General features: G+C 44.1%; 1 protein-coding gene across 1 annotated transcript in view; it reads left to right on the forward strand.

Annotated features, from left to right (window-relative positions):
• The window catches only part of LOC103269967 (WD repeat- and FYVE domain-containing protein 4-like), a 116,471-nt gene that overhangs the window by 43,556 nt on the left and 49,057 nt on the right, over positions 1–23,858 (forward strand). The window contains exons 12-18 of the mRNA XM_021717323.1: positions 2,357–2,450; positions 14,971–15,185; positions 16,254–16,348; positions 17,714–17,951; positions 18,374–18,450; positions 19,454–19,675; positions 20,732–20,910. Of these exons, the coding sequence (XP_021572998.1) occupies positions 2,357–2,450; positions 14,971–15,185; positions 16,254–16,348; positions 17,714–17,951; positions 18,374–18,450; positions 19,454–19,675; positions 20,732–20,910 (1,120 nt within the window). The remainder of the gene's footprint in view (positions 1–2,356; positions 2,451–14,970; positions 15,186–16,253; positions 16,349–17,713; positions 17,952–18,373; positions 18,451–19,453; positions 19,676–20,731; positions 20,911–23,858) is intronic.

Genomic DNA, 23,858 nt, shown 5'->3' on the forward strand with positions numbered 1-23,858 from the left:
GAGATTTCATTTTTTTTGTGGCTATTGTGAATGGAATTGTGTTTTTTATTTGGGTTTCTGTTTGTTTATTATTGGTGTAAAGAAATGCGATTTTCTTTTGCACATTTATTTTATATCCTGAGACTTTGCCAAAGTCTTTATCAGTGTAAGGTGGTTTTTGACAGATTCTCTTGGGTTTTCAAGGTACACAATCATGTCATCTGCAAAGAGAGATAACTTGACTTCCTCTTTTCCTGTTTGGATACCCCTGATTGCCTTCTCTTTTCTGATTGCTCTAGCCAGGACTTCCAATACTATATTGAATAGGAAGGGTGAGAATGGGCATTGTGGGTGTATTTCTTTTGTTTCTGAAGGATATTTTTGCTGGATATGGAATTATGTATGTTTCTTTGCAGCACTTTAAAAACGTTCCTATTTCTGCTTTCTCATGTGAAAATTTAGTCATTCAAATTGTTATTTCCCTAGATGTAATGTGTTGTTTTTCTCAGGCTGCTTTTGAGATTTGTTTTCACTGTCTTCAGGGTGTGGCAACTTGATTAACATTTGCCTGGGATGAATTTCTATGTTTATTTCATTTGAGTTTTGCTAAGCTCCTCAAATCTTTAAGATTATGTGTTTCACTAAATTTGAAGAAAGAGTGGCTAAAACTTCTTTTAAAAATCTAAAAAGATTTTTCTTTTACACCATCTTCTTTCTTCTCTTCTTCTGAGACTCCAGTGTCAAGAAGGTTAGATCCTTTTTTATTCTGACCCATGACCTTGAGGTTGTATCATTTAAAAAAATATTTTTCATATTTGTTGTTGAGATTGGTACATTTCTATTGATCCAACTTCAAGTTCATGGATTCTTTATTCTCTTTTCATTCTAGTGTCATTCAGTGAGTTTTAACATTTTTAGTTATTAGATTTTTCAGTTTTTAAGTTTACTTTTCCTCTTATTGCTTTTTTTGTGCTTTAAAGGTTTTATCTGATAGTTTCAATGTTTGTGTCATCTCAGTCCTGGCATCTGTCAGTTAACTTTTTCCTTGTGAGATATTGAGACCCTGGTTTATTCTATGTCGAGCAATTTCAGGTTTTATCTTGGATATCTTGAATGTTATCTTGTGAATTCTGTCTTTTGTTGGTGCTCTATGGGAGAATGTTGATTTTGTTTTAGTAGGCAATTGGCTTAGTTTCAGGTAGCTAGTTTCTATCCACCTTCTGTGGATTGTGGTTCCAGGATCAACTGAGTTTTCAAAGACTTTGCAGGGTGATTTGAGGTATACTCCACTTGCCTCATGCAGTAGCCAGTCTCAGTGTTTGTTTACTCCTCTAGTTAGGGCCAGATCTACACATACACAGTCAGAATTGAGGCTAATACACAACTTAGTGGTCAGATTTTCTTCATCTTCCTCCTCTTTATCTTCTTCCTAGCACTTTCTGGCTTTCAGGGCTCCCCTTCTTTCTCTGCCTGGAAAACTGGGGCTTTTGTTTCTCTGCTGTTCTCCACAATTGCATCTCTCTCTGGGGTCAAGCAGGAAAGGAAAAAGGGAAGACAACAGCAACAGCAGCAATAAGGATTTTACCTTGCCCTTTGGACCACAGTTTATCTGGTCAGAGAAAATATTTCTCCTCCTTGAGAGTTCTAGAGGCTGCCTAGCTGTTGTTGCTGTTGCTATTCCTGAGGGAATTGTCCAGAAGAAGGGCAAAAATGGAGAAACCAAACAAATAAAATCCTAGGGAATTTCCATCATGATCTGTGATTTGTACGAGCCTCCTTTCCTGCTCCTCAGCCCAGAAATAGGAAACTTCTGTTGGAATTCTTTCCATCTTGTCTATACCTGGTGAATAGCTCCAGGTTTTAGGCTACCTGTGAGTCCACACCAGGGGATACTGGAGGTGGCAAGCCCAGGAAACTCATGGCCAGTTCCATGGTGCCTCAAGTTTGCTTTGTTCTTTGGTACCATTTACCTTCCAGAGTTCTCAGAGGGCTGCTCTATGAGTGCTATCTGGGTGTTAGTTGCAGGCAGTGGGTGGGACACACAAGAGTGTGTTCATGATCTTGAAGGAATCCAGAAAACAGTGTATGTATGTGCATGCATGTGTGCAAGCATGTATGCTTGTGTTTAATATGAAAGAAGAACATGCTAATCCCCCACATATCTGGAGAGAGAGGAAGAAGACTAGGGAACTAAATTGAGTGGCAACTATGTGCCAGGCACTATGCCTTAGAGCACAGAAGCATTATTATCTATTCCTCTAGGAGGAAAGTGTAGTATTATCAATGTCATTGTTCAGTTGGGAAAATTTGGCTTGGGTGAAAAGGGGAAGAGACTAGAAGTCTTGTGTCTGATGTCCTGCTTTTCCTCTCTCAGCAGGATGGATGAAGGTGATGCTGTGATCATGAATCCTGGGATCATGTGTATCATGGTGAGGCTGCTGCCTCGGTTGTACCATGAAGATCACCCACAGGTACCTGCTGATGAACACACATGTCTTGTCTTGTTCACATGATTGATCTCTTAAACTCCTGGCCCAAGATTCCTTTGTTCCTTTTACCTTTGCCTTCAGTGCCCTGAATTAGCAGAGCCATCCTTAGGATGCACTTTCCAGGGGAGGCACCAATGTGTCTTAGACCCTTGATTGAGTTGTGCCCATTCTTCCAAAGCCATTCAAGATAGATCACTCCTATTGGCAAAGTGACTTTTTAAAAGCAGCAGCCAAATTTTCAAAAATGAAAATAACTGTACTTTCATAAGGCAAGTCCCAGGTGCTAAGCACCACACTGGGCACTGGTGGGACCAGAAGTCTTTCACAGCTCTGTACATTAATCCATCCCATAGGTTCTGGCTGAGATTCTGGCTCTGTGCTCTGTGCAAGGCATGCATGGCTAGCAAGCTGGGCACAGGCATTGGCCATAGAACCTGCACTTACAGGGACAACAGGGAGGTGGTGACAGTGCAAACAGACTAAATGAAAATAAGCTCACAAATAAAAGTACAAGGACAAATTATGATAGGCAATATACAGAGGGAAAAACAGGGTGCCAAAAGAGAGTAATGGAAATGGAGGTGGGGACAGATCTAATTAAATCTAATCTAGATGAAGGGGTGGAGGTCAGGGAAACCATCTGTTAGATGGTGAACTTAAAGCAAGCCCTGAAAGATAAGCGGCCATTATTAACAAGGAAGTAAGGGACTTGCTGCAGGTGGCTGGGGCAGGGGCAACATGGAGAGCTAAAAATAGAGACTATGGGAGGGGAACCTTGCCAATGTACAGGGTTTCATCCTAAGCATAACAAGGAACCTCCCAAGTGAGTGGAGGATGACATTATCAGGTTTTATATTAAAAATATCATGTTGACTGGTGGAGAGTGGACTGGGAGTTGGGGTTGTGAGGAAGTGATAAGAGGCAGCAGCTAGAAAGCTTTGTCTGCAGTCTAGGTGATGTGTGGCAACAGCTGGATTAGGTAGTGTCTGTGGGGAGGTATGAAGAAAGGAGTAAAGAGGCCTGTTCATACATCGAATCATAGACCTCTGACATGAATGGGTTGCAGGCAATGGGAAGTCAGAGTCAAAGCTTACTCTCAAGTTTTGTCCTGGCAGAACTAACTGCCCCATTGCAAGGAAACAAATTGGTATGGGTGAAGGACTGGAATAACAGAACAAGACAAAAATCTGAGTAAGTACTCTCAAGTTGAAGAATAAATACCTTAGAAGTTTCGAGAAAGAGACTGGAGAATTAAGGAGGACCTTAAAAAGGTACAACATTAGATTTATAAGCAACAGATGGAAGGCAATTGATTGAATCAAGCAACTATTATGTACCAGATGTGATACTAAATAGTGGCCCTTTCACTACTTAGTTAATCCTGATAGCAGTTTTACTATGGGGATTATTCCTTTCATTTTCATCACTGGGGAAACATATACTCTGATAATTAAAACAATTTCTAAGGATCCCCATTTGGTGGACCTGGTCTTAAATCTGGTCTTACCTGGTCTTTCTTTTGCATAGAAGTAGCTTTTATATGGGGTCTGAGTACCCTTAGGAGACAAAGGTACCAACTTTGTTTATTCCAGGAATTAAAAAGGAGGCAACATGTTTCAGGAAAAGATGACAACTAGTTGGCATTATTAATCACAGCTTGAAAATGGCAATGACCTCATACAAATATTTCAAGTTCCCTGAAATCAGTGAGAAGTAGGGCAGAGGAGCAGAAGCTTTGATGTGTAAGGACGAGAACACTTTCTACAAAGGAAAATCTGTAGTATTTGGCACAGGAGTAAAAAAAGGGCTAGCTCAGTTTTATGTCTTTATTTCCCTTGGTGACTGGACTTCTTATTCTGGCTCTTGTTCCTCTGTTGCCATATGATGATAAAGTGGCTATGAATCCAACAAACAGGAATACACAGAGTGAAATGGAATGAGCTTCACATTTTTTTTTGAGTTGGAGTCTCATTTCATTGCCCAGGCTGGAGTGCAGTGGCACGCTCACGGCCACCCCAGCGTTGCCTTGCTGGGCTACGGAGATCCTTCCGCCTCAGCCTTCCAAGTAGCCAGCACTACAGGCACACGCTACCATGCCCAACTAATTTTTGATTTACTGTAGAGATGAGGTCTTGCCAAGTTGCCCCAGCTGGTCTCAAACCTGCGGGCTCAGGCAATCTACTTGTCTTGGCCTTGTAAAGTGCTGGGATTACAGGCTGAGCCACCGAGCCCAGCCCTCACTTTTAAACATTTATAAGAAAAGACTAACCCAGGGCAAAATGGAGTAAAAAGTTAACAATAATTACGCCATAATATCTCATGATTCCATGGGTCAGGGATTCAGAAGAGAAATAGTCAAGATGGCTTGTCTCTGCTCCATGTGGTGCTGGTAAGTTTGGACCACCCAGGATGGTCTGTTGACTTACAGAGATGGTCCCTGAGCAAGCCTGGCTCCCAGAGTGAGGGGCCCCTGGGCTGGCTGAGTTAGATCAGTGGAATCCTGGGGCTCCGTCTGGTTCTGCCTATGTCCCTCCAAGTGGACTCTCCAACAAGGTGCACAGCAGCTCCAGGCTCCCAAGGGAATACGCCTTCCAAAGATGTAGGGCTGGGACAAGCCAGTGATGCTTTCACAGTACAATGTTCTATTGGTCAAGGAGATCATGGACTCAGCTTAGACTCAACAGGAGGAAACATATATCTCTCCTACTGATGTAAGAGCATGGCATGTGTGTGCAGGAGAGAACTGTTGGGGCCTTCTTTAAAGACCACCTACAGGGCTCAGCCTGTAATCCTAGCACTTTGGGAGACTGAGGCAAGTGGAATGCCCGAGACTGCAGGTTCGAGATCAACCCAAGGAACTTGGTGAGACCTCGTTTGTACAATTAAAAAAAAATTAACTGGGCATGGTAGTGCATGCCTGTAGTTCCAGTTACTTGGAAGGCTGAGGTGGAAGGATTGGCTGAGCCCAGTGGGTCAATGCTGGGATGGCCGTGAGCGTGCCATTACACTTCAGCCTGGGCAACGGAGTGAGACTCCAACTCAAAAAAAAAAAAAGACCACCTACTATAATTGCCTTAATCATCTAGCAGATGGATAAAAACAATTGACCCCTAAATCAAATGTCTTCTAGCCAATGAGTTACCTAAAGTCTGAACCCTTACCTTGCTATTCAAGACAGTTCCTGCCTGGAACAAGTTGGGAACCAAAATGCTTTGGGGGTTGCCTCTATACCAGGAATTCTGTTTCATTAATCTTCACAAGCAGATCTTTGAAGTCCATGAGATCCTACCCATTCTACAGGTGCTTGAGGCTCAGGAAAGTTGTGTGACTAGTGTTGGTGAGGGGAAGATCTGAAAGTCACTGCCGGCCCAAGCTCAAGATATGTTTGTTCAATGGGTCTCTGATCTTTGCAGCTCTCACAGAATGCATGGTCATACATGCATTGTGCACCTTTCCAGGTACAATGGCCTTATTGTGAGAGAGGGTGTCTGGCTTCCTTAGCCATATTTTATACAAGGCAGCGTACCTGCAATTGGAATGACACAGCTGGTGGTTTGGGTAGTCTTGTAGTTAAACAATTACTGATGGATGCATTCTGCAAAAATCCACCACGATGCTGAAGGATGAGGTGACACAGAGTGAAGACAGTGGCACATCCTGCTGCCTCTAATAGGCATGAAAACTCCATGGAGAAGTCCAAGTTTTAAGATAAACTTCTTAAGTTGTCACAGCACTGTGTGGGGAAGAACTTTAGCTCTTTGCTCATACTATGATGGTAACTGGACAAATTTAGTATGCAAATGAGAATTCCATTTGGTGAAATAGTTTTTCTGTATTCAGGTCACAATAAGTAATTGAGGAAAAGTCTAATTCTGCTTCACTGTCTCTCAAATATGCAAATGAAATGTAGTGGTACATTTTCTCCAATATTTCCTGCAGATGCCAAATCAGCAGCTATTAAAGTTGGATAATTACAGAATTAATTTCTGAAAGGGGATGGGGGAACATCACAACAGCAAATGGAATAGTAAATCAAATGAGAAATGAGACCACACAAGAAAATGTGTAAACAAAACTGACTGTAGGCCTCCATGGATTTGGTGCAGAAACAGGAGTGGGGAGTTTCAGTAGATGGCAGTGTTACTAAAAAGATGGAAAGTGAGTACCATCATTTCCCTGGTGGTCTGCCTGACAGTTCCTACCATCCCCTACACTCTTACCTGCTTTACCTCACTCATGTGCTCTTCCTCCCCTGTGGGTGAGAAATTGATAGCTTTCCAAGGTACAGATGTCATCCCCGAGGCCACTACTTAAATAACCTTATGGGTGTTCTGTTCTGATTTATTCCCAATTGTAGCTACATTCAACTTGTTCTGTGTACAACCCAGAGGTGTTTTTTTTTTCTTCCTCCAAAGTGGTCACACTGTGAGCTGCTCTTGGGAACAGATAATCTAGCTGTTTTTCTGCCTGTGGCATCAAAACCAGTATTAAAAATTAGGTGACAGGAATTTTACTATGCACATGGCAAAAATGAAATTTAGCTGAGCTGGCCCCAGAAGTAAATAACTTATTGGGAAGAAAGGTATTTTTCCTTTTCTATCAGGCTCAGTGGCCACAATGGTCTTACAAAAGGGACATGCTAGTGGGCTAGAACTCTGACCAGTATTGGGAGGGCTTTTCCAGTCCCAAGTACCACTTGCTTGCCTTCAGGGCTGTGGCCTCTAATCACGTCTTAGCTAAGGGGCGCTTGCTGTGCACGACAATCATAACTCAGAGGGTGGAAAGCCAGGTATAGTTTAGCAGAGGTGGAACTCAGCCTATGTGGGAGCCACACATATGATGTGTTTGCTTCTGTGAATAATTATGAAATACTTACTATGTGCCTCTGAGTATTCAGAGACAAATGTCAAAAGGACTCATAATCTGGGTTTGAGGGTGGGAGGCAGAGGAGTGTAGAACACAGTACAACAACCGGATGGCTATAACAGGTTTGTCCACAGGGCCTTGGAACATAAGAAGGGAAAGTCATAGAGTGGTGGGATACTGGGCTAGGCTTTACAGAAAAGAGGTGTCTACACCAGATCAGGCAGAAGAGGGTGGGAAAAGAAGCTCAGGCACAGAGAGAAGCATAAATGAAGATGCCTGTTTGGGGACTTTGAATAGTTCAGCTGGACTCGGATAGACTACATGGGTGGAAAGGTAACGAGTGGGGCTGGAAAAGTCAGTCAGAGTCATACTGCGAAGAACCTTGAATGCTGAGCTTTAGTTGAACTTTGTTGGGTTTCTATCCATCCACATCATCGCTGTCATCATCATCATCATCATCAACATCGTCATCGCTATGTTTGATAAACAAGGGCGGAATGCAGACTCTGAAGATTGTGGTCAAATCTCTGCTGTGTCACTTAATAGTCACAGAGACTTGGGAAAATTATTTAACCCCTTGATCCTTAACTTCCTTTGCGTAGCATGGGGATAGTAATATCATCCTCCTTGTGGTGTTATTATGAGAATTTCATAAAGCAATTCATGAGCAATGCATGGAAAGCATTTGGATAAAGCTACTGTCATTAGTTGCCAAAAACTTTAAAAGCATTTTATCATTTAATCTTTACAGTAACCCTGCAAGGTGAATATCAATATTCCCACTTTGCAGATGAAAACTTGACACTTGCTGCAGTTAAATGACAGTGTTAACATCGTTGTTAATGACAGACATATGCGCCTGATGTGAGGTCCAGATCTACTGCCGCCACAGCAAGTTGCCATTCCTTCAGGAAAGTGGCAGCCATGGGAGGTTATGAGATGGCAGCGGCATGGTCAAGCCTGGCCATTAGACAGATTGTTGTCATCTGCAGTCTGCACCTCGAGTGATTGTTGGGTATATTCCAGAGATCTAAGTCAGCCATGAAGACTCTGCTGCCATGGAAACCTTCTACACAACCTGGTGGAACACAAAGAAGATCGGGTTCGGGGCTGCATGTGTCTATCAATTCATTTGTGCCTAAATTTGGAAAAGGTGACATTTCCTGGAATTAGCCTTTATTTCAAACACACTGAGCTAATCGTGTGGGTTTCAAATAGCTAAAATATTGACAGTGTTAATAGCCTTGGATAGTGTTGTATAAGGGCAGGCTATTTGAAAAGAGACCCATTTCCTCTAACAAGGAAATTGGTAAAGTGAGATTCTTGCTTTGTTAAATTATAACACATTAGACATTCCAAATATGTTGAATTTCTGTGGTTCCTATGCTCTTTCCCACTGAGTCCCATCCCCAAAATATTATATTATTCATGAATGGAAAATCTTGGATTCAGGTGACTTCTCAGGGTAGCTTCTTAAATAGAGCAAATAGACATATTCTCATATAGGAGATGAAGAGTATCAGAAGCAAACTACAATGGACATGGAATACAGGATGGACGCTAAACTTAATAGGATGGGCTCTGGCCCAATTATCAGGCAGGTGTCCCTGCTTCTAGTCAGTCCCTTTACCATCATTACTTACTTGATCTATGGAAGACACATCCTTTCTCTGTACCTCTATTTAAACCACTCAGAGTTGGCCTAAATCACAAACTACAAAGTTTTGGGGCCAGGAAGGTAATGGAAATGCATAAATAAAGCCAGGTATAAAAAATAGGGAGTGGTGAGGCCTGTGGCCATAGGGAGGTACTTGCCCTGCCTAAAGGTGTCCACATTTAATGAATGGGAAATAAGACAGAAGGAAATTCTAACTATGCTCACAAATGAAACACTTCTATAGGCCATTGATTTATGACCCATATGAGATAGTGCATTCTCTTCTTTATAATCAATGCTGTATGCAGTGTTAAAATTATGGGCTTTAGAGTAAGGTCTGGGTTGGATTGCCAGTTTTTCCCCACCTATTAGTTATATGGCCTTAGGAGATTGATATAACCTTTTAAAGTCTTTGTGTTCTCATCTGCAAAATAAGCGTAATGATATTTTCCTGTTGAGAAGAGTATTGGAGAACATAGTTATGAAGTCCTTGGTACAGTCTCTGCTTTCAGTGTGTGCACATCAGGGGCTAGCTCCACCACACCCCATTCTTTTCTCTTCTAGCTTTGACAGCCTATGTTGTTAGAAGTCTAGGTCATGGTGTATAGAATTCTGAAAATATTAAATGGAAGGTGATACATTTTAGGTATATTTCCAATTGACATGACTCTATTGATAAATTAATAACAGTAAGTTAATACTGCACTATATGGTAATGTCTGCTTATGAGTCAGAAGACTGGGTACTTTCTTCTGCTGGTTCTGTACCCCTACTACCCCAGGTAGTAGCTGACATCAATCAGGGAGGAGGAGTTAACCATCAGATGACAGAATGGGAAGGGGAAGAGTCCCTACCAGTTTGAGCAATGGATCAGGATCCACTGGAGTGCTGGAACCCCAAATTCAGCAGAGATAATCTGGCTTGAGCTCATGTCTAAGTACACACTCATGCTGAGTGGGGAAGGACAGAAGAGCATGTGTGAGTCCTAGTGATTTTTTGTTTGTTTGTTTGTTTTTTTGAGTTAGAGTCTCACTCAGTCGCTCAGACTGGAGTGCAGTGGCTGCTCCTGGCCACCGCAGCCTCGACCTGCTGGGCTCCGGCGATCCTTCTGCCTCAGCCTTCCAAGTAGTTGGAATTACAGGCATGCACTACCATGCCCGGCTGATTTTTTGATTTATTGTAGAGATGAGGTCTCGCTACCCAGGCGGGTCTCGAACCTGTGGGTTCAGGCAATCCACTCACCTCAGCCTCCCAAAGGCGCGGGATTACAGGCTGAGCCACCGAGCCCGGTTGAGTCCTAATGGTTTTAAAGCAAGGTCAGTAATAGTCCCAAGCAAAGTGAGGACACCGTATGACAAACTTCACTTTTTGGGGGTTGGGTGAACCCAACAACAGCTGCAGACCAACTGAGTGATCAGACTCTGAGCTGGGGTACAGCCACTCATAGGGCCCCCAGGAAGTTGAGACTTGGCTGTGAGGAATCACTTGGATTTTGAATAGAATCTGGGTGGTTGGAAAAGTTAGAGCTCTGGCAGCCATGCTCTCTCCAAAGGGAGACATGCTGGAGCTGCAAATCTTCATTCCCAAGCTGGGCTCAGGGCCTGGAGTGGGTGTTTGGGTGTTGATTTGGGTCAGGCTGAGCCTGGGAAGCCTGAGACAAGAGGCTGGCATGGGGTACAAAAATCAGAGGGCAGAACTGTGATCTAGGACATCTGGTAGAGAAGGCTGCAGAGACTTGGGGCCTTCTCAGATCAGCTGCATTAGGAGTGGCTGAGTCTCCAAGCAGCTGTCAGGAGCAAGTTCAGTGCTGGGTCATTAATCTTCCTAGCCCTCCAGGACCAATGATCTAAGGAGCTCAGGGCTCCATGCGCAGTCTGGGATGCTTCATGACCTGGGGTGGGACAACCTGGCAGGCAGAAGAGCAAGCTCCTTTGCACGACACCCAAGGGCCCTAATGTTGCAACTCTGCAACATGATTCCCAATCTTTCCTGAAAGGCGGTGTTCACTCTCACTCCCTGGCCTTTGCAGCTGCTGTTCCCTCTCCTAGAAAGACCATTTTCCCTGCCAGCCCAACTCTTTCTTCATTATGCTTCAACACTTAATTGAAACATCACCTTTTCTGACTATCTATGCCTGCTGTGTTCTAGACTGTTTGGTGTTTGCACTTACCAGGTAGCTATTATGTTTGAGGCAGAGATAGGCACTAGAGAAATGAGAGGGAAGCGTCACTGTCTCAGACAGCAGCTCCCAGTGTTTTGGGGGATGGGAGGAGAAGAGTGAGGGAGACAGGTAGAGTGTGAGCCAGCCACAGGGTGCTATTTGTCATAACTGAAGTGTGGACACCACACTGGTTGGGAAAGTCAGTAAAAGTTTCTTGGATGAGAGAACACATGAGTTGTCTATCAAGCAATAAGTAGGAGCTCAGAAAAGGAATGGAATTGGAAAGGACATTCCCAACTTTGGGCATCAGTGGAAAAAGCATGATACATTCAGCAAACAGTGGGGGTGTCACTAAGACTGGAGTACAGGGTGGACAAAAGGGGAGAATAGGAAGTAGAGTTGGAAGAAAGAAATACTTTATAAGTGTGAGATACTAGGCTTCTGTTACCAGGATGCATTGGCCATCATCTGTATGTAATTTGTAAAAGAAGCAGATTTGGAGCAGACACCCACCCACCCATCTACATGCGTGTTAGTCTAAGTTATAAATCTGGACCCGGCTCGGTGGCTTAACCTGCAATCCCAGCATTTTGAGAGGCCAAGGTGAGTGGATTGCCTGAGCCCATGGGTTCGAGACAAGCCAGGGCAACTTGGTGAGACCATGTCTCTACAATAGATATAATTTTTAAAAGAAATAGCCAGGCATGGCAGTGTATACCTGTAGTTCCAGCTAACTGGAAGGCTAAGGCAGAAGGATCATCAGAGCCCAGCAGGTCGATGCTGGGGTGGCCATGACTGTGCCACTGCACTCCAGCCTGGGTGACAGAGTGAGACTCCAATTCAAAAATAAAACAAAACAAATTTGTCCAAGTGCATTGAGAAAACAAGGCCCTTTAGACATGGATTCTGCTGATTTCATGGGGGTTGAAATCTCTTATACCTAACCCAAAATTACAAACTCCCAAGCCTTCAAGGCTATACTGGCACCACAAATGAAGGGGAAAGTTCATACCTGTGTAAAGAGAAAACTAATTCTAAGTAAGGAATGGGGAGAAAACACAACAACTTAATCAAGTAAAGCACATCTGTGGGCCTTATTTATCACTGGCATCCTATTATCAGTCTTTGATAACTTAAAGAACTGGGGTCACTTAAAGTCTATCATCTGTCTTCCAAAATCATCAAATAAAGAACATTCCAACCAAATTGGAACAAGCAACTAATCCAAATTTGAGTAACTCAGTCAAGTCCCTGGCTGTTTGAGAGTGTCTGGGGGAAGCATACACTGGCATCTGATGGTTTTTACTTCTTTGTCAATACAATGTGGCAAGTGTATAGAAGACATATACATCAGGGACTGATATACCTAATGCCAAACCTGTTGGGAGGGACCTACCACATCAGGATCCAGCCTTTACTATACTTTGGGAGCATATTAATTTAGACCAGAAGAGAAAATGGGGCAGAGAGAAAGATAAATAAGAATAAACATCCACAGCGGGACAAGGGTGGGCTTGAAGGCTAGACCGTTAAGTGGAGAAAGCAGAAAACTCCTGAAGGCTGCCCCGCAAATGGTTCTGTGATAATTTACCTTGCGGGTCCAGCCTGCCAGCCAGCCTGGTGACCCTGTGCTCTTACCACTGATTCCTAATTGAACCACAGCCCCTTTCTGCATTGGAAGTAATATGCGTTAGGAAAATCAATCCATTTGTAGGGGGAGAAACCAGACTGGTTTCCTGCTACTGCTCATATTTTCTCTAAAACCCCATTTTACTGGAACCAACATTGAAAAAAACAGCACATTTTATTCAAAACAAGGCAAAATTGGTATTGACAGAGTTGTAGTGATAATGAGGACGATCAATTTTCCCTCCTCCATTATGGGATATTGAGCAATTTTGGAGTAAACTTGCGGCATCATTAGACAAGATCAGCATTTCTCTCTTTTGAAAACTTTTTATTTTCTTTCTTTTTTGCATATTTAGATTTTAAGCATTTCTGCTATTGTAGGAAAAAGCAAAACCAAAAAAAACCCAAAAAACAAAAAACCCAAACAAACCCAACAAACAAACAAACAAACAAAAAACCAAAAGTCCCCACAACAATAAGTGAAGTGCTGGTAATAAAAACTGAAGATTGTAGATGTTTCTTTTTAATTCTTATTAATAATACATTATAATGCTATTTTTGCATTTTAGTTCATACTGATTGCTTCCCAACTGTCACTCTAAATTGAAAGAGAACAGTTACCAAATAAAATAATCCAAGTTTTAGGAGACAGGATACAGGATGTTCAAGGCGAGAGGATAGATGATCCTCCTTTTTTTGAAGAGAAAAGGGAGGCAGAGGCAGGAGTTTGGGTATATAAGGGAAGGGACAGTTGGAGCATCAGAAGCAGGGCCTGAGAAAGGAGTCAATAAGTTCAGGTGGATTTTCACATGGAAGAGTGAAAGTGATGGAATTGGAATAGTTTAGTGCACATTATTTTTAGCATTTTTAATTTCTGGTCCTGTTAGACTATACATGTCCATCTGCCAGCTTAGGCTGACTGTGTAGACACCACAGTGACAGGGAAAGGACTGTCTCTTCCAAGTGAGACCTCTCCTCAACATCAGTGATACTGTGTGCTCAAACGGCAATATTGGCAAAATGGTGACATTTCAGAATGACAAATCCTGTCTGGGAGGGACATCACCCTGAAAAATCAATCTAATGTAGTTTTGTCCTTCACCCAATTTTAAACTAAAAATGTTGCTGAAGATGTCTTAGAGATGGGAATTTTGCTGAGTGTCATCACTTTGAGGCAGGAGCCACGAGGGCCGTGTGTCTGGAGGGCAGAAGGAAAGATGTGAGGGTGAGCTGTGTACCTCACTCAATTTTTTAAAAATCTAGAAACTTATGATAAACAGTATAAATATGTTTCCCCATACATTTTAATCCTTGAAGTGTATATACTACAGAGCTGTGTTAGCAGCATGTGGAAGATCACTATCTTATTTATTTCTTTTAGTGATAAAATCATTTCCATGACCATCTCTGAGCAGGGAGCCCCTCAAATGTCTGTCCATGTGGAAAGGAAATTGTGGACTGAAATGACCCAGAGGTTTGGGGTCAGTTTCTGTCCTTACCACATGACCGTGGGCCATGAACTGCTCTGGGCTCAATTTCCTCATCTGTACAATTGGGATGATAATAGTACCTCCCTCATAGACTTCTCACAGGGATTGCATAATTCATATACAAAAAGAAAGGAAGCAGGAAGAACTCCAAGAAAGCTTTTATAGGGGAGTGTGCGTAACAGGAAGAGAACTCCTGGACTAGATATTATCATAGAACTTTTTTCTTGAAACCACAAACTAAGACAAAGTCATAAAATATAAAAATAATTTTAGTGTCTCAGGTTGGTTTCCCTGGAAGTAGAGCCCAAGACAGGAAGGAGTACAGGGACATGGGATTTATCATGGTAGGGACTCAGAAGAAAGGGAGTGAGGGAAGCAGGTGGCAAGGGGAAGTTGCTGAGCAAGGATGCTCTGCAAACCAAAGTCTGGCTTCAGTCCAAGCCCACCGAGGGAGAAGGCTTTGAAGTGTGAATTGCATTGATCCCAGCAGCTCACGTCCTACCATGGGCTGGCCTCCCTGTGCCTGTCCTGTAGGGGAGGAGGGCATGTGAAAGAACATCTGAGACAGGTGGGGGCACAGTGGGCACGGGTTAGAGTGGGCACAGTCTCCTTGTCCCACAACCAATCCCAGACCAATCAATGTTGCCCACAAGATGTTCTATCCTTCAGGGCTCACAGCTATCTTTGGTCACCTCTTAGCTTTCTGAAGAGATCCAGTGCTCCCTGGCCAATCACATTCAGTCCCTGGTGAAATCAGAGAAGAACCGCCAGGTCATGTGTGAGGCAGGGATGCTTGGGACCCTCATGACTTCCTGCCACAAGGTCATGACCATCTGCAGCAACCCTCTACACTCACGCCTCATCAGGATTTTTGAAAAGCTTGCTTCCCAAGCCATCGAGCCGGATGTATTAAGGTATTGTGTGCTGTGTATTAAACACTGCCAAGTCAGGCAGCTATGCCTGTTACAGGGCAAGGGGTACACAGTGGGCGGTAGAGAGTCTGCAGGGATAGGAGTCCCGATACCCGCTTCCCAACCTCCTGCGGGCGCATGGTCCTGTCTCTACATTCAACACAAGAAGTCCATGGATGAGCCTCAGGTCTGTGCTGGGCAGCGTGTGGGTGCCCACAAAGTAGACATAGCCTCCTCCCAAGGTGCACAGGGTGGGTGGAGGGGGCTTCAAGGAAACAAAGTTGGAGCTAAGTTCACGAGACAAGGAGAGGAGAGAACTGGGCAGGAAAGGCTCTGCTGGGAGAGGTGGGGCTTAGAGGGCCTGACCATGGTCAGAGAGACTAGCCTGCAGGGAGCCAGTGGCATGGAGGGGATGGGGCAGTACCACACTGTATCCTGGGGAGGGAGCGGTTTTCCTGCTGGCAGTCCCTCCATGAAGCCATATTCCTGGAGCACCACAGCAGGGAGGGAAGATGCACGGGGGTATGTGAGGAGGAGACACAGATGGCAAGAAGGCAGAGGGGAGGAAGGAAGGTCACAGGAGGAGTGCAAGAGCCTTTTATGCTGCCCTGCACACTGCTGAGGGCCACACACTGCCAGATGTACCTCCCCGCCCCCCGCTCATTCACAGGAGCAAGTGCAGAGGGGGCACAACACAACACCCTCCAGTCAGTGGACATGGGGCTAGGAATCTGGAATGTGAGCACCAGAGGAAGCCATCATGCTTATAGCACTGTGTGAGAAATGGGAAATTCCATCGAAACTTATAAGCGATTATGACAGTTATTTTCTGACAAATTTATTTTCTTTACCAGGTCTGGATTGAGTCCCCTAAACTCACCAGTTCTTTGGTATGAGTGGCAAGACAGAGATGCCCCTGTCTCTACCCAGCTTTTGAAAAAGAGTGTTTCAGGCAGAGAGATGGGCAAGGATCAGGGAGCACTGGCTATTTGGGAAAATGGTCAGAATGAAACTGGAGAAAAATTTGCCTGTAAAATTTCTTCATTTGGTTCTGTTGCTTGTTATATTCAGACAGTTTCTAGGTCTTGGAATTCCCCCACCTCTGTCATCTGCAATGAAAATCCTCAATGCGTCTCATTTGCACAGAAGCAACTCAGGATGCTCAGGTGAGGACAAAGGAAAACACAGGACATGTTAAAAGGCGAAAGATTTATATGATCTGAAGAGAAACCAGAGTATAGGGCAGGTTAATGGAAATTTTTTTTTATAATCAATATTTTTTATTATGGTTTTGTGGAGTACAGTTAAGGGTTAGGTGTACAATTACGTTTCATTCAGGCACCCTGTTGATAAGAGGTGCTTTCCCATCCCCAGACAGATATTTGCTACTGTTAATTCCATCCCCCCCCATAGTTTCCCAGTACTGTCAGTCATTTTCTTATAGTATTACACTGGATGTCCAATGTCCATTATATGGGTGAGAACATGTGATACTCGAATCTTTGTTTCTGTGAGAGGTCATTCAGTATTATAGACTCAGTTCCATCCAGGTTGCTGTGAAATTCATGATTTTGTTCTTTTTTATGGCCGCATAGTATTCCATCGTGTATATGTACCACATATTTTTAATCCAGTAGTTAATGGAAATTAAAAGAGAATATGCATTCCTGGTGAGGGATTGTTTACAACAGGTGGGAAAGCAGACAGACTGAAAAATGGTTTTGCCTCTGTTCAATGGGGCAAATGAGGAAAAGCATAGGAATCAGTGGTCCCTGGAGAAAGATCAAATCTGGAAGGGGAAGGGTGACACTCCCCATAAGATAGGTGCCCCTTTGGGCCCAGATCATAGAAACAATCATAAAGTTCCCTTCTTGACATAGCAGTTCCTGGCTAGTCAGAGTTGTGTAGCAAAGGCTTCTGCACATCTCACAGTTTGGGGGTGAGTTAGGGCATCAGGAGGACCAAGATACAGGTGATGCGCCCTTATTAGGCCTGGGGCCTTTGGGGATGATTGTCCAGATTAGAGAAAAGAAAGTCATGGACACCTCGAATGTAAGATCACATAGGATGTTAGGGTAAGAAGAAGGGCCAGTTGAGAAGCAAGGATGGAGAGTCAGGCTTGGGACAGGCAGCCAGAGGTGGGAGCCAAGAGCTTTCAAGGAGATAGACTATTTTGAAGGAGAGGAGAGTGTGAAGGTCAGTGAGTAGGGTGAAAGTCCCAGGGAGTAACTCCCATGGGGCAACCCGGAGACAGTGACAGAAAATGCTGTGTTAGAAAGGGGAAGTATGCTGGAACTCAAGAGAGAAGTTGCTAGGTGGAGCAGGTTAGCACTACTGTTTCCTGTTACCAAATCCTTGCGCTCAGGGCTCATTTTAGGGGCCCAAGAGCTACCTTCATTAGTGGTTAGCATGTGCCTGGTGACTCTATGGAACCTTTCATTGGGGCTGTGGCAAGTACTTTGGGGCTATTGTCAGAAGTGAAGCAAAAATGCTTTGAGCAGACATGTTTCTTCTCTTGTTTGCCACCTTAGGATCACAGACTGCAGCACCAGGAGTGGCTGAAGGACCTTGTGGAGCTGCCCCAGATGTCAGCCCACACCTGGGAGTTCAACAGGCCCTGAGGCTCTCGGGGGTGTCTCAGGGTTCAACCACTGCCCTTCAGACAGCACTGAGTCTCATCTCCATGACTTCCCCACGAAACCTGCAGCCTCAGAGGGCAGCCTTGGCTCCGTCTTTTGTGGAATTTGACATGTCTGTGGAAGGTTATGGGTACGGCAGGCTTTCATCTATGTGCAATAAAATTTATTAATTTCCAAGTGCCTCTGATGAATTATAATATTCATTGCAGAATGGTAGTTCCAATTGGCTCTCATCACCCAGCAGAGGAACATGTCTTGGTCACGGATGCCTGCTTACTATGTGACCTCAAAGGGGAAGTGTCCCCAGACATGGAGGGTCAGGGTTCTCTCTTTTACCTGGTGTGGCTGCATTCTGGCCTACCTACCATGTGATTTTTCCTCTTAGGACATTCAACCAGCACCAGCTACATTCTGACCTTGGGCCTTGTGATCTAAGAGGAGGTGCAGTCCCTGCAGTAGAACAGAGAGGGGAGATGACATGGTCCAGACTAGCAGTGTTAAAGCGGGGGATTGGCTTGCAATCAATAACACGTGACACTTTCCTGTTTTCAGTTGTTTGTTTATTCCGACCCTGTCTACGGTTATGGGAGCCAGTACTGAATACTCCATCTCTGGAGGGATTGGGACAGGTAGGTGTTTCCCAGATGGTTTAATTCCCCATCCCACCCAAGAATAAGTCCTTAGTTAGCTTTGATTGCATATTTTATTTGGCATCTCAAGAAAGTGTGAGAATTTGGTCCTGAATATCTGTAGATGAGCCATCCTTCACTATTACATTTGTTCATGGCTCTCTTAGAGCCAGATGACCTGTTTATTGTGCATCTCAAGCACCCAGCCCATGGCTAGGGGCTCTGCTGCCATTGATGGACTGAGCCTGGGTTGGATTCATTTTGTTGGTGGTTGATGTAGGCTGACAGGGACACATCACCTGACTTATAGCTTTCCCTAGAGAGGAATAAGAGTTCTGTGCTAATGACCATCAAGACAAACCAGTCCTTGGCAAATGGCTTCTGTGGTGACAGACTGGGGCCTTGCATGCATTTGCACAGCACTGTGCTCACCTGAAAACCTGCTGGGCAAGACCTGCCCTGTGCTGCCTGAGCCAGTCACCCTCTACTAGGAGAATCAGGTCTGGGTTTCTATGGGAGAGGGTGCTACAGAGCCATTGCCTTCGTGGCCCATCGTCACAGGGCAAGCCTCTTTCCGTATGAGTTTGACATTAAGTATGTGGACACAGCCACTGATCCTGCTCATTCCCTGAGGACAGTGGCCCTGTCTGTATCACCAACCCTGTTAACCTGTTAAGGAATGGGAGGGCATGCAGTATCCTCAGAGTGGAATTCTTCCCAATCCCAGGTTCAGTTTAGCTAGACCAATGTCCTCTGTCCCATGGAGCACACTGTCTGGTTTTAGACCAGTGGAACTAGGATCCACATGGCAGATCTCAAGGAGATTGACACCCTCCCTCCTTCCTTGGCAAGGCAACATGCCATAATAGGGAGAAGACCATTGGTGACTTAGGCAAGGCATGTAGCAGGTGCTAATGTCTGAGCTGAACCAGAGCCCTAGTGAGCCTAAACATGCGTCCTTAGGCAGAACAAAGCTTAAGGTACTCTTGTGTTCCAATTCCAGGTGCTGCCAGATCATTCCCTCCACCCGGGGGCCTGACTTTCTCCTGCTGGTTCATGATCAGTCGGCTTGCGGCTGTCACTGATGGCCATCCACTGCACTTCCTAACCCTGGTACGCCACTTGGCCAGGACCGAGCAACCTTTCATCTGCTTTTCTGTCAGCCTCTGCCCGGATGACCTCTCCTTGGTTGTGTCTACAGAAGAGAAAGAGTTTCAGCCCCTGGGTAAGGTGCTGGGGTCCATAGCTTGTGGCACCTACACTTGGGGAAAACGGTGCTTAGTGAGAAGCTCTTGACACAGGTACTGTTAGTAACATTAGGTACCTGCTTTTCCTTATCTTTTGAAAATCCACCTGGTGATAGGCATAAAATACTTGTTGTATGCCACTATGGCCTGGGCTTTGAGGTTATCACTGTCAGAAAGACGAGGTATCAGTCCTTGGTGTGGTTTCAGAGGTTATACTCAGTGGCTTTCCAGAAACTCTGCTTTGGCAGAGTGGTCATGATGGTACTTGGGGCTTTGCCTCCCTGCCACACACACTGCATTATCTCCTGAGCAAGGTCTGTGAAGAATACAACTCAGAGCTTAAGCAGCCTCAGAAATGCTCACATATGCCCCAGACCCGGAGGTACTTTGCCTGACAGGTCACTGGTCCCAGGTACCTGAGAGTCCACCTTTCCATCAACAGTGATGGTGGTGGTCCTCGCTCTGCCCTTTGGAGCTCAGCTCATCTGCCTGAAATAGCCAAGGCCAGCATATCCCAGGCATCCATTTCTCTTGTGTATCCTGAGAGCCACCTGGAAGGCCCACAGAGTGACTGACGTCCTCACACATGAGTGCCTATTCCCTTACTGCTCCTCCTTCCTCTAGGACTTGGCCTGCAAATGGTGTCACTGTAGAAATAGTCTAATGTGGGGTAGAGCCAGGGACTGGCTCTGAGTTTTAAATCCTGGCTGCATGAGCTTGGGAAAGTTACCTAACCTTTCTGTGCCTCAGGATGGTAAAATGAGAATAATGATAGCACCTACCTCACAGGGTTGTTGTGAAAATTAAATGAGTTGGTATTTGTAACAGTGCTTAAAACAGTGTCTGTCACAAAGTAAGAGCTCAAGGAATGATAGCTGCTATTATCATCTTTTAAGAGAGGAGGGACCAGGCCCTGGCTCTATAAATATAAGACCCATATTGGTTGATATTCTCCCCTCTGCCTCACCCCAACTCTCCTGGGTCTCTACAGCATGACATTGCATGTGAGGTCCAGTGTTTGTGCTATCTTCCAGATGTCATGGAACCTGAGGATGACTCTGAGCCCTCAGCAGGACGCCAGCTTCAGGTCAGGTGTGGCCAGCTCCTGACTTGTGGTCAGTGGCACCACTTGGCTGTGGTTGTCACTAAAGAAATGAAAAGAAACTGTACCGTTTCCACCTATCTGGATGGGCAGGTCATTGGCTCAGCCAAGGTGAGATGATCCCTCTGAGTTGCACTTGTTGCATGACCCTGTCTCTCATCATATTACCCTGGAGTGGCTTCAGTTCTGTTCTGTGTTTTTTGTTTGTTTGTTTGTTTGCTGGTGGAGTTGTCATCTAGTGAAAGCCCCCTTGTTGTCCAGGATACTTGTCCAAGCTCAGGCATGAAAAAGGACATCTTTAGAAAATACACCAAAGGAACCAGGGAAGAAGGCAAGACACAGGGCTAGACCTATAAGAATAGTTATATTTATGGAGATAGAAATGTTTAGAATGAACAAGGCAATGATTCTCACCTTTTAAGGGAAAAATTTCCCAGGGAGGTCTGGACAGACATAAGGCCCAACTTTTCCAAAAAGCTTCTGGGTGAGGCCAGCACAGCTGATATTCATACTACACTTGGGAACAAGGCATTAGAGCTTGTAATACACCAACACATGTTGCCAGATTTAGAGCAGGAACGATGAGGAAGGTCACAGAATGTGAACACATAACTGGGGGAAGCTTCTCATCACCGTCATTTAGTGATGCCTGAGGTACAGGGGAGAGGAAGCTGGGAGAAGATGGAACTGACAAGCATGAGCCAGCAGCTGCTGTCAGAGGTCTCTGAGGTAGCCAGAGCGGGGAGGGCCGGGAAGACCACAGAGGGCAGATACAGCTGGTTTTTTCACTCAGGTTCCAGAGAAAGCATCTCAACCCAGGCTCCAGATCAATTATATTAGAATCTCTGTGGGTTAGATAATTTGAAAGTTCAGTAACGTTTTCAAAATTTCCCAGGTGATTCTAATATACAGCCAGAATGGAGAACCTTAAGTTCACAGGGCTTCTTAATTTGGGCAGTACTGATATTTGGGACTGAATAATTCTTTGTTGTGGGGGCCTACTCTGTGCATATTTGGATGGTTAGCAACCTTCCTGGACCCCCAACTGCCATAGAATTCCCTTGATCATCCAGTTGTGATCACCCAAAACATCTTCAGACATTGCCAAAATTGTCCCAGTTTGATAATCATTAGGTTAGAACAACCTCAATTCTATAGAGACCCTAAAGATGAATTTGACACTATTTTCTGGTAAAATTCTCTTACCCGCCCCCCTCCAAAAAATGACAGTAGTAACTGAAAAGATTTTGGCAAGAGTATAAGATAAATAGGCTATCCTAAACATAAAGTTAACCTTATCTCCAATCATTAGCTATATCAGTCTCCCATTCTTCTTTCTTTCCTCCCTTCCTTATTTTTCTCATTAAATATTAGTTAAGCGCCTACTATGTGTTAGGTAATGTTTTAGGTGCTAGGAATGGTCTATTCCTACCAACCAAAGACCTCCAGATACGTGCATATAGTATAAAACAAAGTTAAATTTAAGCTTGCTAGAGCAAAAGAATCCTTACCCCATGGGGGTAATAAGTATAGTGGCTTATTATAGAATTTGGGCTTATTTTAGATGATTTTTGGAACTGACAAGCAAGAGCCAGCAGCTGCTGTCAGAGGTCTCTGAGGTAGTCAGAGCGGGGAAGGCCGGGAAGACCACAGAGGGCAGATACAGCTGGTTTTTTCACTCAGGTTCCAGAGAAAGCATCTCAACCCAGGCTCCAGATCAATTGGTCTATTATTAACTGGGTGCTGTCAGGAAGAGGAACAATTTGGTGACTGTGCATCTTACCCAGGAGGTAGAGACATGGAGCAGGGATGGACTTGTCATTGAAGAAGAAGCAATAGTCCCTCCCATAAGCCAGGATCAGATGTGTGGTCACTTTTGTAGTTGCAGTGTCTTTGTTTCGTTTTTGTTTTTTTTTAAATCTGTTCAGGCTTGACTACTAATTGGCTTATTTTTGTCTTCTTTCACAGAATATTTTGATATTCTGTGAAATACTTCGTACACCTTGAAGCATGTTTTACTGATACTTGTACTTTCCTGAAACTTAGCACAGGGGCTAACACAGTGGGCATACAATACATGCTTGCTGAATTGAATTTACAGTTACAAGGAGGAAACTGGGATGGGGCTGATAATGTAGTTGGGTGAGCATGCTCTTCATGGGACTGACTAATCAAAGGGAGGTTGGAAGTGGTGTGATGCTATGGGGGAATGGGAAGGGCCGAGGCTAAGGTTGACAGTCCACATTAGAAGATGATCTCAACAAGTTGGGTCAGGAATAGCCAGTGAAATTTAGCTGGGATAAGTATATGTTTTGTTGCAAACATCTATTAGGCAAGAGTAACATGGGAGAGCTCAGATGGGAGAGGACTCAGTTTAATTGTTCTCAAAATGTTGAGTCTTTATTTTTATTGCCCAGGGAAGGTTAACTTGGGAAAGACAAGGAGTATATTAACAGACTGAGTTTACAAAAATGATTTGGGAACAATTTGAGACATCGGAAGTTTTCAAGTTAACATGAATAGGGTAGTGAGTAAACACTAGAAATTATGGAAGAAGGCAGCATGATGGATTGGAAGGGTAGGCGGAGCTTCAGATGGGAGAGAGAGGAGGAGTCTGTGCCTGGGAGGATGGTGGAAGGAGTACAACAGACAGTAATCTTGGCAGGGCTTGGTGCCTGAACAAATTTTTAAAAAATATATTATTGAATTGTCAGGGAAAAAAAATTTCTGAAATTATGTAAGCTCTTATTTAAAAAAAAAAATACAGTAGTCCTTATCCCTCAGTAACCTCCAGGGATTGGTTCCAGGACCATTTGAGGGTACCCATGGATATCCATGGATACTCAAGTCACTTATATAAAGTTGTATAGTATTTGCATCTATACATACCCACATCCTTCTATATGTGTAAATTATCTCTAGATTACTTATAATATCTACGACAATGTAAATGCTATATAAGTAGTTGTTATATTGTATTTTAAAATTTGTGTATTTTTTATTACTGTTGTTATTTTTTATTTTTTTCAAATATTTTTCATACATGATTGGTTGGATCC

Source organism: Carlito syrichta, unplaced genomic scaffold (assembly GCF_000164805.1).
Source record: "Carlito syrichta isolate Samal-C Ts95f unplaced genomic scaffold, Tarsius_syrichta-2.0.1 Scaffold309653, whole genome shotgun sequence".
In the NCBI taxonomy this organism is placed as follows: Eukaryota; Metazoa; Chordata; class Mammalia; order Primates; family Tarsiidae; genus Carlito; species Carlito syrichta.